This window comes from Eumetopias jubatus, unplaced genomic scaffold (assembly GCF_037043125.1).
Source record: "Eumetopias jubatus isolate StellerSeaLion01/CBP00866 unplaced genomic scaffold, mEumJub1_p1.0 scaffold_7, whole genome shotgun sequence".
Taxonomy (NCBI): domain Eukaryota; kingdom Metazoa; phylum Chordata; class Mammalia; order Carnivora; family Otariidae; genus Eumetopias; species Eumetopias jubatus.
Window position 1 is genome coordinate 138,717,440 of NW_028274813.1, and position 12,591 is coordinate 138,730,030.

The following is a 12,591-nucleotide window of genomic DNA, read 5'->3' on the forward strand; positions in this document are numbered from 1 at the left end:
CTGGGCCTAGATCGTCAAAGGAATGAACAGTCTTTCTTTATCAAAGGCAACTCTTTTCACCCTTAGCTAACCTCCCTTATGACCAGAGGGGCAATTTTCTGTATAGACGGCGTAACTGCAACAGGGCTGTTCATGAGAGCCCTAGGCTGAGGAAGGTATACAGTAGGAAGGCAACTAACCAGAACTGTAGGACCAGGAGTCCGGGATGGGGACCCCGGTCTCCCCACAGACTAGTTCGGAGACCTTCTTAGGGGAATGTTACTCCCCAGCTTGGTGATTTATTGAACAGAAGGACAGGTTAGGGCATGATCCACTAATACCCACATGGCCTTAACTACAGCCAGTTCTGAATCGATGTTAAAAATGTTACCGATCACGATCTTGCTTCAGAGCAGGCAGAAAACCTGAGTGGATGACACCCACACAAGTATAGTTGGAAGAACACGCCTTCACTTCTTGAATCACTACGTTCTCGTAGATGATTTCATACTGATAACTACAACCACCAATTTCTGTGGGAATTTTATTTAGCAGTCAAAATTTCCTTCACATTCATCACCGTTGAACAGGCTCTCTCACCTTCCTGCTCATCCTACTTTAATCGAAGTCAATCAATTTTAGGCACAAAGGTTTTTAGTTTTCTCTCAAAATCAAGTTCTAACTACTTGAGGTTACTGCTACGGCAAGCAGGTTTCGTTGAAGGTACGTTGACTAATTTTCCCCGTTAGCACAAATTAATACACTTTTCTTAAATAAAGTTAAAAGACATTTTTGGTTTTAGAACCGGTTTCCATCATAAAATAACAGGAAGACATTGTACATTTTTGCCAGTACTAGGAAGTCCCAAGCTGTCTGGGGCCCGTGCGGCATGCCGTCGGCGTGAACCTGGCTCGCGGGGCAGCGGGGCCGGGGTGTGAGGCGCTCTTTGGCGTGGCGTCCGTTCCCGCACGCAGGCCTTCGGTTGGCCCTCACCCTTCCTGCCAGCAGGGGTGCCAGGAAGCTTTACGACGGCTGGGACTCGACGCCGTTACAGCTGTTCTTCATATATGCACGATAAACTGTGGCACGATAATCATGATATAACAGCTGTCCAGCGAAAATAAAATGAAAAACTGTATTTTACTACATCTGATTACCATACAAAAATATGCACATTTTCTATTTTAAAACAGTATTAATAGTACCTAATCTTCTTTAAACTCGTAAATTAACAAAAAAATTGCTCAAGGAGTTGAGATAAATGTGAGGAAAGAGAAGTATAGAGAGATAAATGCTCAACAATCCCTCTCCAAAACCCCCCAGTTTAGAATAATTTGTAATAATAAAAAGGCAGCTTAATCAAAAAGGGAGAATTATTACACTTTCCGTGGCAGGATATGCTGTGGGATTTTAAAGGGATTGGGACTGGTTTCCAATCAAGGACTATAAAATGTTTAATGCCAACAGTGCTACTGAAAAAAGCCCTGATTTTCTAGGCAAAGTTGGCAAAAACATTGGGCTTATCCACAAGATGAATTTCCTAAGACATTTTATAAGAACTTCTGTCCTTGAAGGCCAGAGACGTCAATCTTAAAAAGGCGAATAATTCAAACAGAAACAGCTATTCATGACACCTAACAGTAAAACAGTGCTCTGAAAAAACTTTTAGAAAAGATTAACCACTTCACTGCAAAACTCTTGTAAAGCTTAAGATGGCAGTTTAATTAAGAAACTCGAAACAACAGCCCAATTTGAAAACATCCACCCTGTCAACAGGGCCTGGGGTGCGCACCGGAGGGAGGAGCTTCGGCTTGGCCCCCCCAGCGCTGGCTGGGTTCCGGTCCCACGGTCTGACCCACACACACCTCTGTGTGCTTCTCCCTCTCCATACGGCTGGCAGAGGCCGGGCGGGGGGGGGCTTCTCTCCACATGAAAATGGCAGTCTTTTGAGAGAGGTACACTTTCATTTCTCCTGTTGGCTCTACCGGGCCACCAGGCACTTTGTCGGTGGGAGGAGGGCCTTCCGCACAGGTGAGCGGACTCATGGCCTCCTTAGTGATTCCCAAGGGCAAGTGTCCACAACGGTTCACCACACTGGACATAAACGGGAAACGCCCCAAACGCCTCGGAGCAAGACCGCTCTTTCTGATGGTGGGTTTCCGCGGACAGCACTCTCCCCCCTGCTGCTGTCCCAACCAACACGGACCTCCCCACACGCCCGCTGTGTCCTCGCTGACTTTCAGAGGGAAGGCAATGTGGTTTTGGGGACTCCTGGCCATTGGTAGGAAGCTCCGAGGTGAAAAGCCTGTTTTCCAATATGCGGGCTTTTAACACCCTTATTTTAAAAACTGAAATTGTGTTTTACTTTGCGTTAATGCGTACCTTAATTAATATTAATGTCAAAGGCACTTCTAAGTTGGTATTATCTACAGCAAATGCTTTCAAAGTCAACCGTGCATATTAGTCCTATGAAGGTAAAAGCAAACTCAGGATTTTAAAACACAGTGATCTACGGTCCCCAACAAGGTGATCTACAATAAATTATGGCCTTGGAAATACTGAACCCTCAGGTGATTTAGAGAGACCGGAAAGTGACTGGAAAAATATATGAATACCTCCTAACGCCTGTGGGGGGCGCTTACCGGATGCATCTTGAAAATCTACTAAACATTAATTTCTTAACTTTCCTGTTAACTGGTTTGCTCACAGTAGTTAAGAGAGGGGGAAGGTCTGCCTCCAGATCACCTACAACTGGGCCAGACCTGCAATGGCAAAAAGAGGCCATCAAAAAGAAAAGTTCTGCCTGTTTTTTTCAAAAAAAAAAAAATTACAAAGGAAGCATAATTCAACAGGTTTTCAAATATTAGTGCAAATTTCAACTGTTATTCTGACACAGAAAATTCTTAGAGCCTCAAATGCCTAGGTTAGCAATTTTAATTCAGCGGAGAAGTCTGTGGCTTCCCTCAAGACGTTCAGAAAATAGTACGTTTCAGTCTTCATTTACTAGTGTCTCAGTAGATAACCATATCTTGGCCCCACTTAAAAATTTGCTTAACGGTGTTCCTGAAATGCTTCGCCTGCAGAGGTTGCCTACGGGCGAGAAGGGAAAGGAGGAAGAGAGGAACTCCGGCGTCCCCGAGGCGTCGTGCGGGCCGCTGGCCCGGAAGTACATCCTGCTCTTGTCCAGCCCCGAATCGCAGGCTTCCAGGGGGCCGGCCCGGGGCTGCCGCAGCGTCCTGCTGAGCACGTCCACCTCGTCGGCCAGCAGGGAGAGCTTGTGAAAGGCGGTGATGAAGCCGCCGAGCTTGATCTGGGCCTCAGGCAGCCAGCGGAAGTAGCAGAGTTTCCAGAGTTTGACGCGCGGCCCGGAGAGGTGCGGCAGAATGACGCCGTGCAGGTCGGCCGGTTTGGAAAACCACTCTGTCAAGTAGCGCTCCATCCCGCTCTTCCGGCCGTCGGGGTGCTGAGGAGGCTCGGGCTTTGCTTTTAGTATCAAGGAATTTCTCCTGGGAACTAAGTCTTGGTCGCCAAGGACTCCATTCTTGAAGGCAGCCGGCATGCCTCTCAGCGTGGAGCTGTAGCTTTTCTGGGGGGAAACAGAGGGTTTAGCATTATCTCTCCGGAGCGCCCCGTTTTGGGAAGATGGTAAAGGGGCAGTGGCAAATGGAAGCCTAGTGCTATGAAAAACGGAACACTCTGTTCCTTCCCTTGTAATGCCCCTCCCCCTCCTCCTCCCCTGGAGTTCCAGTCTCTAGGAACCGACTCCGGCTATTAGCCTCCGCCTGCGTCGGGGTGCGGAGGGGATCCCTGCTGTTCAGTGATTTGCTTCTGTGCAAATTTCTAAGGCTTTCGGGTTAGGAAAAAATGTAGACCTGGCTCCTTCTAGAAAGAAGAGGCGAGTGGATGGGGTTTCAGGAATGGGGCCTTCCAGGCTCAGAGCTCCTATCGGCCAAATCCTAGAGGCTGAGCGAGCTCTGTGGGCCTTGGTCACCAAGAAGAGAAGGCAGGGCAGGGTCATTTCAGTGACAAAGCAAATGATCCCTCAAAATCTGCACCAGCCGTGCTGTCAAGGGAAGTGACTTGGCTCTTAATACTCAGTGTTCTGAAAATACGCCTTGTGTGAGGTGTGAGCAGATACCAGGTTTTTAGCGCCGGTGCATTTTTGTAATTTACCTTTGTCCGTTTGAAAGATTTCACAGAACCGTTCTGTACGCAAGGCGTGCTCTTTCCGATGTACAAGGGGTTATGGAAAAGGGTGCGGTCCTTCGCTGTAAACTGAAGAGACCAGTCCCAAACCGAGGGGAATTTTAAACCCTTTTCACCACCCAACTGGATATTCTTGCTGATAGCAAATTCCTGCAAAATAAAATATTTGAACATCTGTGAAAAGATGCCAAATGAAAGAGTTTAAGTACCTTCCCTTTTTTGGGACGAGCCATTTATCACTATTTAAGTTGAATTTCTGGACTGCAGCAACTCTAGCCCCCGAGAGCAGCATGTTTTGCTTTGAGAGAAGAGACGTTCTCGGCACCACGATCAGAAGGACACCCCCCACGCTGTGTGAGCAAGGAGAGGGCGTTTTCTTCTGGAAGCCACCAAGGAAACTGGGTCCTCCGAGCAATGAGTACATCGTTACAACGCAGTTACTTCTGTACTTGGCGCATTTTACTTTCTGAGCACATGATCGATCGCACACTTACGCATTTACCCGCGGGGTATAAAACATGGCGAATGGACATGCAGGACAATCTTCGGATGGCAATCACTGCCGTCCATTTTACCCCGTTTTTCCAAGTGGACAGCCACCCTTCACTTCCTTCGATATCTGAACCACAGCCCAGGGGCAGGGAGGAGGGAATCCGCCCCCCACCGTGCACAGTCCCGGCATCTGGCCAAGCCCACGAAGACCATGCCCGGGGGCCGGGCCCCCTGCTCCCCGGAGCCCACCTCCAGCCCGCTCTGGGCTCAGGTGGCCCGGTTAGCCAGCGGCACAATGCTGCGAGGTGGCAGCCCACTGCTTCCGTGGGGAGGAGGTGAGGAGCATCTCAAACCATGACCCTCATCTCGGCGAGTGACACAAGCAGGTGTATGAAGATTATCAGCTCTCCAGAGGATATCTCTCAAGATACCGATTTTCTGGATGGTGGGAGATGATGGGTTATTTCCTGCTTTGTACCTTTCAGTATTCTCCAAAAACACACGAATTTCTTTGGAAATTAGAAAAAAAGGCAAAGACTGTCATCAGAAAAGCAGCGCTGCAGTGAGCAGGCCGGCTCCCCACCACAGCTGTGACCAGGTGTGACCCACGCCACCAGGACGGCTCGGGACGAGCAGGGAACAGGGAGGCTAGCTAACAGCAGAGGGCAGTTTACAACACTGTCTACTGCAAATGAGTAAAACTGAACTCAATAAGCACGAAATATATTAAAAAAAACTTTTTTTTAGTTATTTGAGATTTCATTATATATGTGCATGTAGAAACAACCCATTTGCTTTAAAAAAAATAGTATTGTTAAGAGCTGAAATCTAGTAAAACATAAACCCCAATCTATTTTAATGGCCCTTAGGAAAATATGCAGAAATCAGTTATCTTTTTGTTTTGTTTTTAAATGTGAAAACTAAAAATATCTCCGAGGAAGATCAGATTTTCCACAAACAGCACCTGACCATGAGTATCTAAGGTGGCCTCAGAATGGAGGAAAGAAGGAAACGTCTTTGTGGAAGGGACTGAGAACAGTGGTCATGCTAAAAATCAGGACAGTCTCTCAGGGAGGGCAGGGGAGGCACTAACGGCCTCCAGTCTGGCTGTTACATCAAATCATGAATATGAAGTGCCAAGGGAGGGAGGGATCCAATGTTAGTGCTTGCCAGAAAAAGCTTTTGAAAAAAGCCAAGTTAAAAAAATACAGCACGGAAACACAGACCAGGAAAAACAGATGATACACTTTAAAAAAATATTTGTTAACTTTTATCCCTGTAGAGAAGTCTATTTGTAAACATACGTTGGCACATCCAGAATCCAGCCAAGAAGCGGGGTGAGGAGTGAGTGTCTCCAGGAGGCCAACCTGGGCTCCACAGAGACCGCCCCCTGCCCCAGCACCCATGCAAGGCACTGCAGTCACTGGGACCGCCAGGCTGATGGACTGGCATTTTACATCTAAGATAAGACCTTAGAGGTTTTATCTTAGATAAACTGGTTTATTATGAACAATGTACATCAGAGAAAAATACCTGAAGTGCTCACTCATAAAAATGAAACAGGTTCCTAGATTTTTTTTATGTCTTTAAATAATTCATTCAGAAATTGCAGCTTAAAATGGTAGCTAAGACAGTTTTAATTTACATATTTTAAATATGCAGCTAAGTGTACTTTAATTCTACCTCAATAAAGCTGGGTAAGACAAATAGAGAAGTCGCTATTGCCACAACCTCGCTTACCGTGCTTTGTTTCACCCGCTGGTGAGGAGAGTTGAAGAGGAAGGTGCCAAAGAGGGAGATGCGGGTGCTGTCGTACAGCACTGCTAAGTACGTCTCCGAGAACTCGAAGGCCGCCGGGTACTGTTCCAGGAGCTGCCACGTGGCATCCAGGAACAGCAAAAATAAGGGAGACTGGCAGACACAGACAGAAAATGGGAACATTTAATGTTATCCTTCAGTTGTTCCCATTTATTTCCAAATTCATGGCTCATGTTAAAGAAGAGACTACTAAGAAAATATCGTAGCTAAAACACTTGGCTCCTAACCCGAGCCAAGGATATGCGGACAGATTAAACACGGCTTATGTCAAAGCTCAGAAGTACGTTCAACGGCCATGAACATCACAGCCCTTGCTTGCCGAAGAAGCCCATCAAGTTGAAATGGCAACGTCAACAGGCAGGTGTCACTGTATGAACGGGGGACACTAAAGATGTGATTAAGTCTGTCCTGGAAATAATTCTTTAGAACACGGAAAAAAAGAAAAAATAATCCCAAAGCAAAAAACGACTTCTGTAATTCACTTCTGGTGGACCGTGCAGGCTCAGCATCCAGAAAACTCCCCAGAGTTTCAGGAAGCGGATGGCATTAGCCTCTAGGTCACACGGTGGATTCCCAAGTACAGCAGCTGATGACAGTGACTGTATCTTGGGAATCCTGGCAATTTAAAAGTGAAGTAGTCACTGCTGAGATTTCCTCAGATGGTGTGGCTTGTTGTTAAACGTGAGACCCTACGAGTCAGACTGTGCCCTCTGAAACAAGCACGTCCGGGAGAGGCTTGTTCACAGCTTTCTCACCTCTGCACCCAAGGTGACCACTATACCCACAGTGGGGGGTTACAAAGACATCCCTCTCCAACTTTGCACTCTCCACATATGCCCCATTTTAAGAAAATGTGATATTCCAAAACTGATTTTTCAAAATACCTAATGTGCTTGTTATCTGCTTTGCAGAAGAGATAATACAGCATTTTTCAACTAGTTTTCAACTTGGAGAAATGCAACAATTTTTTTTTTTGAATTTTACCTATAAAGTTATAATCATCTTCGTAAGTGCATCAATTTGGATGCTAATCCATCGTTAGTCTTAGACTAAAGAAGCTAAGGGGTACCAAATGCAATATTTAAAAAGGCTCCTCGTCTCTTTACAGACAGAACACCTCTTCACACAATGACATGAGTTTTATCTTGTGCACACCTAAAGGCTCCCTCCCAATGAGCATTACGATTCCCTTACCTCTTTCTCGGATCTCTTTAAGTGGTTGCATCTGTCTAGGAACTGATACCCGGCCATGACCCACTCCTTCTGGATCAGACTCTGAAATCCTGTAATTGTCCTAAAATGGGGATCCAGCATCACTTGAACAAGAGAAGCTACAATACAGCTCAAGTCTCTTCCCTCCTCCTCTGTCAAGAAAATGGAAAGAAAATGACTACTACAGAGAAAAATGCTGAGAGAAAGGGTAAAGTGGGTAATACAGTACTCTGTGCTCAGGCTCCTTCAAAATAATCCAAGTTAGGAAAGTTCACTGGATTCCAGCAACTCTGAAACACTACAGACTTTCAGATCAATTAGTGTTTAATGGGAGACAGTCTTTTATACATGAATATTTTCCAGAAAATAGAGCAGAGCCCTCACACTTTTTACATTTCAGTGGTTTGTGGTAGAACTCTTTCCTGAGTCCATTCTACTTCTGTTTCCTAAGAGTATGAAATATAACGTAATCTTTCTACTGGCAACTCCACATGGTGACTCAGAAGTGAATGAGGGGGATAGGACTGCCCATCATCATCTGAAAAGGTGGCAAACATTTTCCTCCCATCTTTTATAGCTGATGTCCTTTTCAATAATGCCAGTAAATATCCTGGTATCAAAGCCAGCCGAGGTAATAAAAAAAAAAAAAAACTGTCCACCAGTATCCCTGTAATTAGATTATAAAATCATCAACAAAATATGAGCAAATCAAATTATCTCATGAACACAAGACTTTATTCCCGGAATGCAAGGTTGGTTTAACATCTATCTAACAATCAAAGTAACACTTCATATAAATAAAATAAATGATAGAAATAACACAATCATCTCATTAGATGCATAAAAATCATCTATGTGATATTCCAAGTTCATTCTGGATGAAAACTCTCAGCAAACCAGGAATATAGGAGGGTCCTTCAACCTGATAAGAGGAATCTATGAAAACCCGCAACCAACGTCATTCTTTAAAGATGGTAACTCCTAGAACTGAGCCATGCCACTTCTAAGCACCTCCCCACAAGAAAGAAACACATATGTCCCCATGAAGACTTTTACATGAATGTTCACAGCAGCATAATTCATAATAGCCACAACATGGAAACAACCCCATGTCCATCAGTAACTGAATGTATAAATAAAATGTGGTATTGACAAAGGAGTACTACTCAGAAATAAAAAGAAACAAGCTGCTGATACATGCTACATGAATGAACCTCAAAATCATGTATGTTAAATGAAAGAAACAAGAAGCAACGGATCACATTCTATATGAGTCTGTTTATATGAGACATCCAGAAAGAGGGAATCTACAGGGACAGAAAGCAGATTAGTGGCTGTCTGGGGAAGGAAGGTTTAACACAGGGCAGAAAACCGGACTCTGTTCTAGTCTCCTGCCTGCAGCCGTTAGCAGTGCTGTCCTCGACGGAGGTGCGGAAGCTATAATGGGTCTGGTGGCACCGTCGTAAGAGACGGCCAGGAGTCGTGTGACTGACTGGAATGCGACAGTCACCAAGCTCCCTGGCGTGGTGACCAGTGTTTTCAGTAACTAATTACCTTGTAGGATGACGGAGAGATGCCGGCTTTCTAGAATGTACACGAGCTCTGCTGAATGTTTAAGGAATGCCCTGAAAAGAGAAAGGGAAAAATACTGTTAAAAAAATCAGATTTCCACTATAAATATTCCTTTCGAAGTACTTGAAATCAAACACACCTAATCTTTCACTATATTGTATTCTCAATAACCTTTATGAATTTCATCAGTATCTATGTGACTCTTCAACAGAGTACATTTTGATTTTTATATCAGGGAAGTTCATGAGCCCTTTTATCAAAAGGGGGGTGATTTACATGACATTCGTGAAATCATAAATCACAAAACACAGAGATGGAGCAGAGATCAGTGGTTGCCAAGGGGCAGGGGTGGAGATGCGACTCTGAAGGGGCAGCACGGAGGGCCCGGTGGCGACAGAGGAGTTCTCCATCGTGATTGTGGTGGTGGTTGCACGATCTATATGCGCAATAAAAATGCACAGAACGCCACACACACACACACACACACACACACACACACGAAAACACGTACAAATGCGTGAAATCTGAATAAGGTCTATATATTGTACGACTTGGGGTTTTGTTTTGTTGCTTAAGATTTTTTTTTTTTTTAAAGATCTTATTTATTTGACAGAGAGACACAGCGAGAGCAGGAACACAAGCAGGGGGAGTGGGAGAGGGAGAAGCAGGCTTCCTGCCGAGCAGGGAGACCGATGTGGGACTCGATCCCAGGACCCTGGGATCATGACCTGAGCCGAAGGCAGACGCTTAATGACTGAGCCACCCAGGCACCCTGTTGTTTAAGATTTATTTAGTTTTTTGACAGAGAGAACGAGCACAAGCAGGGGGAGCAGAGGGAGAGGGAGAAGCAGGCTCCCCACTGAGCAGGAAGCCCAATGCGGAGCTCGATCCCAGAAGCCTAAGATCATGACCTGAGCCAAAGGCAGACACTTAACCGACTGAGCCACCCAGGCGCCCCTGTACCACTTGGTTTTGATGCCATATTCTAGTTATGGAAGACGTTACCACTGGGAGAAGCTGGTGGGGAGTACATGGAGCGCTGTACTGTTTTGTACCTCCCATGAGTCTGTAATTAGTTCAAAATAAAAAAAAGTTAAGGAAAAAAAACAGGCAAGTAGTTGTACAAACCTTACATATTCTAACCACCGAGTATTTTCCAGTGAAGACAACCATTTTTCTTCAGTTTCTTCAAAAGGCTCTGCAATAAATATGCCAATTATATATACATACACACATACACAATACGTATGTATACACACGTTTAGGCTTTTTAAACAATTTGATGTGATCACATTTTAAGTGATACACGTCACAGATTTTCCATATTTAAAAGTTGGCTTTAAAAAAGTACTATGCATTTTCATTTAACAATATAAACATGAAGAGACATGTTATGAGTCTATAAAAAACAAAACAAGGATTCCCCTGGGCCTTGGTTTCCTTCACTCTGGCTCTCGGGAAGTCCCGCAGAGTCTTAGCACCTCTGCCTCCTAAGACCCAGTGGCTCCCGCTTTCCTGGTGAGCCCAGGCCTGGATTCTGGAGCCCCCACTCACAGCGTCCTGCCTGCAAGCCCTGCCCTCCCCTGCTGCCCGCACTGCCTCCTGCACATGGTTTCCGTGACCACGGCAGGAATGAGGGCACCTTCCCGGCAGGGCCTGCATGCCCTCCCGAGTCCTGCCTGGCCTTTCTCAAGGTGTCTCTTGCCTCACGAACTCCAGGCTCTAATCACATTCCACTTACCAGACGGCTGATAATCATTCATGTCACTGTACTTTTTTAACACCCCCCCGCCCCAGCTCTTCTTCCAGGCCAGCACCCCTTCGTTGTTGCAGACCCACCCCAGTGACTGCCTCTCCTGGCTGCCGCGTAATGGGAGGCTCTGGGTGCCCTTCAGGGAGGACTCACTTCTCGCCAAAGATGCTTTTGTGTGAGTCACCCCCACCCCGGGACACACTGAAAGCACCCGAGAAGCACCTGCTCAAACACACGATTAGAACTCCAAGGCCGCACAGATTACAACACGGCTGTGTCTGAAATCCGTGTCAGGTCCCGCATCTCAAAACGCAACTGTCTGCATTAGAATCTTAATACGTTTGTCCGTAAGGTAGCTCGTCGTTCTCTTGGCACTTTTACAAAAGGATCCTACCACAACAGTTCATGCTTTGAAAGTGATTTCACTGGTTTCTTTCTTTCCTCCAAAACAAAAAGCATTTTAAACTTCATTTTCTGAGAGCTTCTGATATTGTCACATATAATAATTTGTACAGATATTTCAATGAGCCTCTACCTAAATATATCTATTTCTATATTTTCAAGGAATGTCACTTTTTCTGACATACCTCATGCAATGCTGTATCCCCAGTTCACTAGATACATACATACACACACACACACACACACACACAGATAAAAATGAAATTACCATTAACGCATAGTTGCTTAAGTTTCACAAAAGCCGCCTGTATTTCTTGGATATTGGGCAAGGTCTTATCCAAATCTGATTTGTAAACATCACTTCTCTGTGGATGACTTTTAGTAATTGCATTACAAATCCTAATAAAGATAAAATCCTTGAGTCATTCATTCATGCCACACATATTTTTTGAAGATCTATTATGGGCTAAGGAACTACTCTAAGAGCTGGAGATAGATGAACAAGACCGGTGGAGCCTCTGCTCTCACGGGACTTCCGAGCTTGGTGGTGGGAGGGTAGATGAGAAAGTCACAGGCTGGCGTGAATGCCATGGTGGCACCACCGGAGTGGAAGCAGGCTAGTTCAAGTCATGTGGCTGGGAAGGCTTTTCTGTAAAAACAACACTGAAGCCAAAATCCAAATGCCTAGGAGCCATGCAAGATCTGTGGGTAAGTGTTCTAAACGCAGAGGGACAGTAAGGGCAAAGGTCCTGTGGTGGACCCAAGTTTGGCTGTGGAGAAACCTAGAGAAGGCCAGTGGGGCTGAGCTGATGTGTCTAAGGAGAAAGGCCTGGAGAGAGCCTGGACAACGCAGAGAACGTGTCTTACTTATGAAGGGTGGGACAGCTGGAAAAACAAAGGAATTAAAACAATTCGCAGCTTAATAAAGTTAAAAGATGAAACGTGCCACTGGCTGTGAGGGTCCAGAATGAACTCTGGCCCAGCAGCACCCCTGACACGGCAGCCAACACTGGCCTCGGAGCGCGACACGACACACAGGTCAGTTTCAACGTGACCGAGGTAAAAACTCCATCAGAGATTACATGAAGCCAGTCACTGTCCTTTCCAGAACCCTGAAGGCTCGTTTGCGGGTCACTTGCCAGCTATTTGCTTCAGCA

At 45.6% G+C, this 12,591-nt stretch overlaps 1 protein-coding gene across 1 annotated transcript in view; it reads right to left on the reverse strand.

Moving 5' to 3' along the window:
• Positions 1 to 509: 509 nt before the first annotated feature.
• Positions 510 to 12,591, reverse strand: part of MTMR10 (myotubularin related protein 10) — a 50,083-nt gene continuing 38,001 nt past the window's right edge. The window contains exons 10-16 of the mRNA XM_028122774.2: positions 11,703 to 11,833; positions 10,408 to 10,477; positions 9,262 to 9,332; positions 7,690 to 7,859; positions 6,418 to 6,588; positions 4,153 to 4,335; positions 510 to 3,565 (exon numbers count right to left, since the gene is read on the reverse strand). Of these exons, the coding sequence (XP_027978575.1) occupies positions 2,969 to 3,565; positions 4,153 to 4,335; positions 6,418 to 6,588; positions 7,690 to 7,859; positions 9,262 to 9,332; positions 10,408 to 10,477; positions 11,703 to 11,833 (1,393 nt within the window). The 3' untranslated portion in view covers positions 510 to 2,968. The remainder of the gene's footprint in view (positions 3,566 to 4,152; positions 4,336 to 6,417; positions 6,589 to 7,689; positions 7,860 to 9,261; positions 9,333 to 10,407; positions 10,478 to 11,702; positions 11,834 to 12,591) is intronic.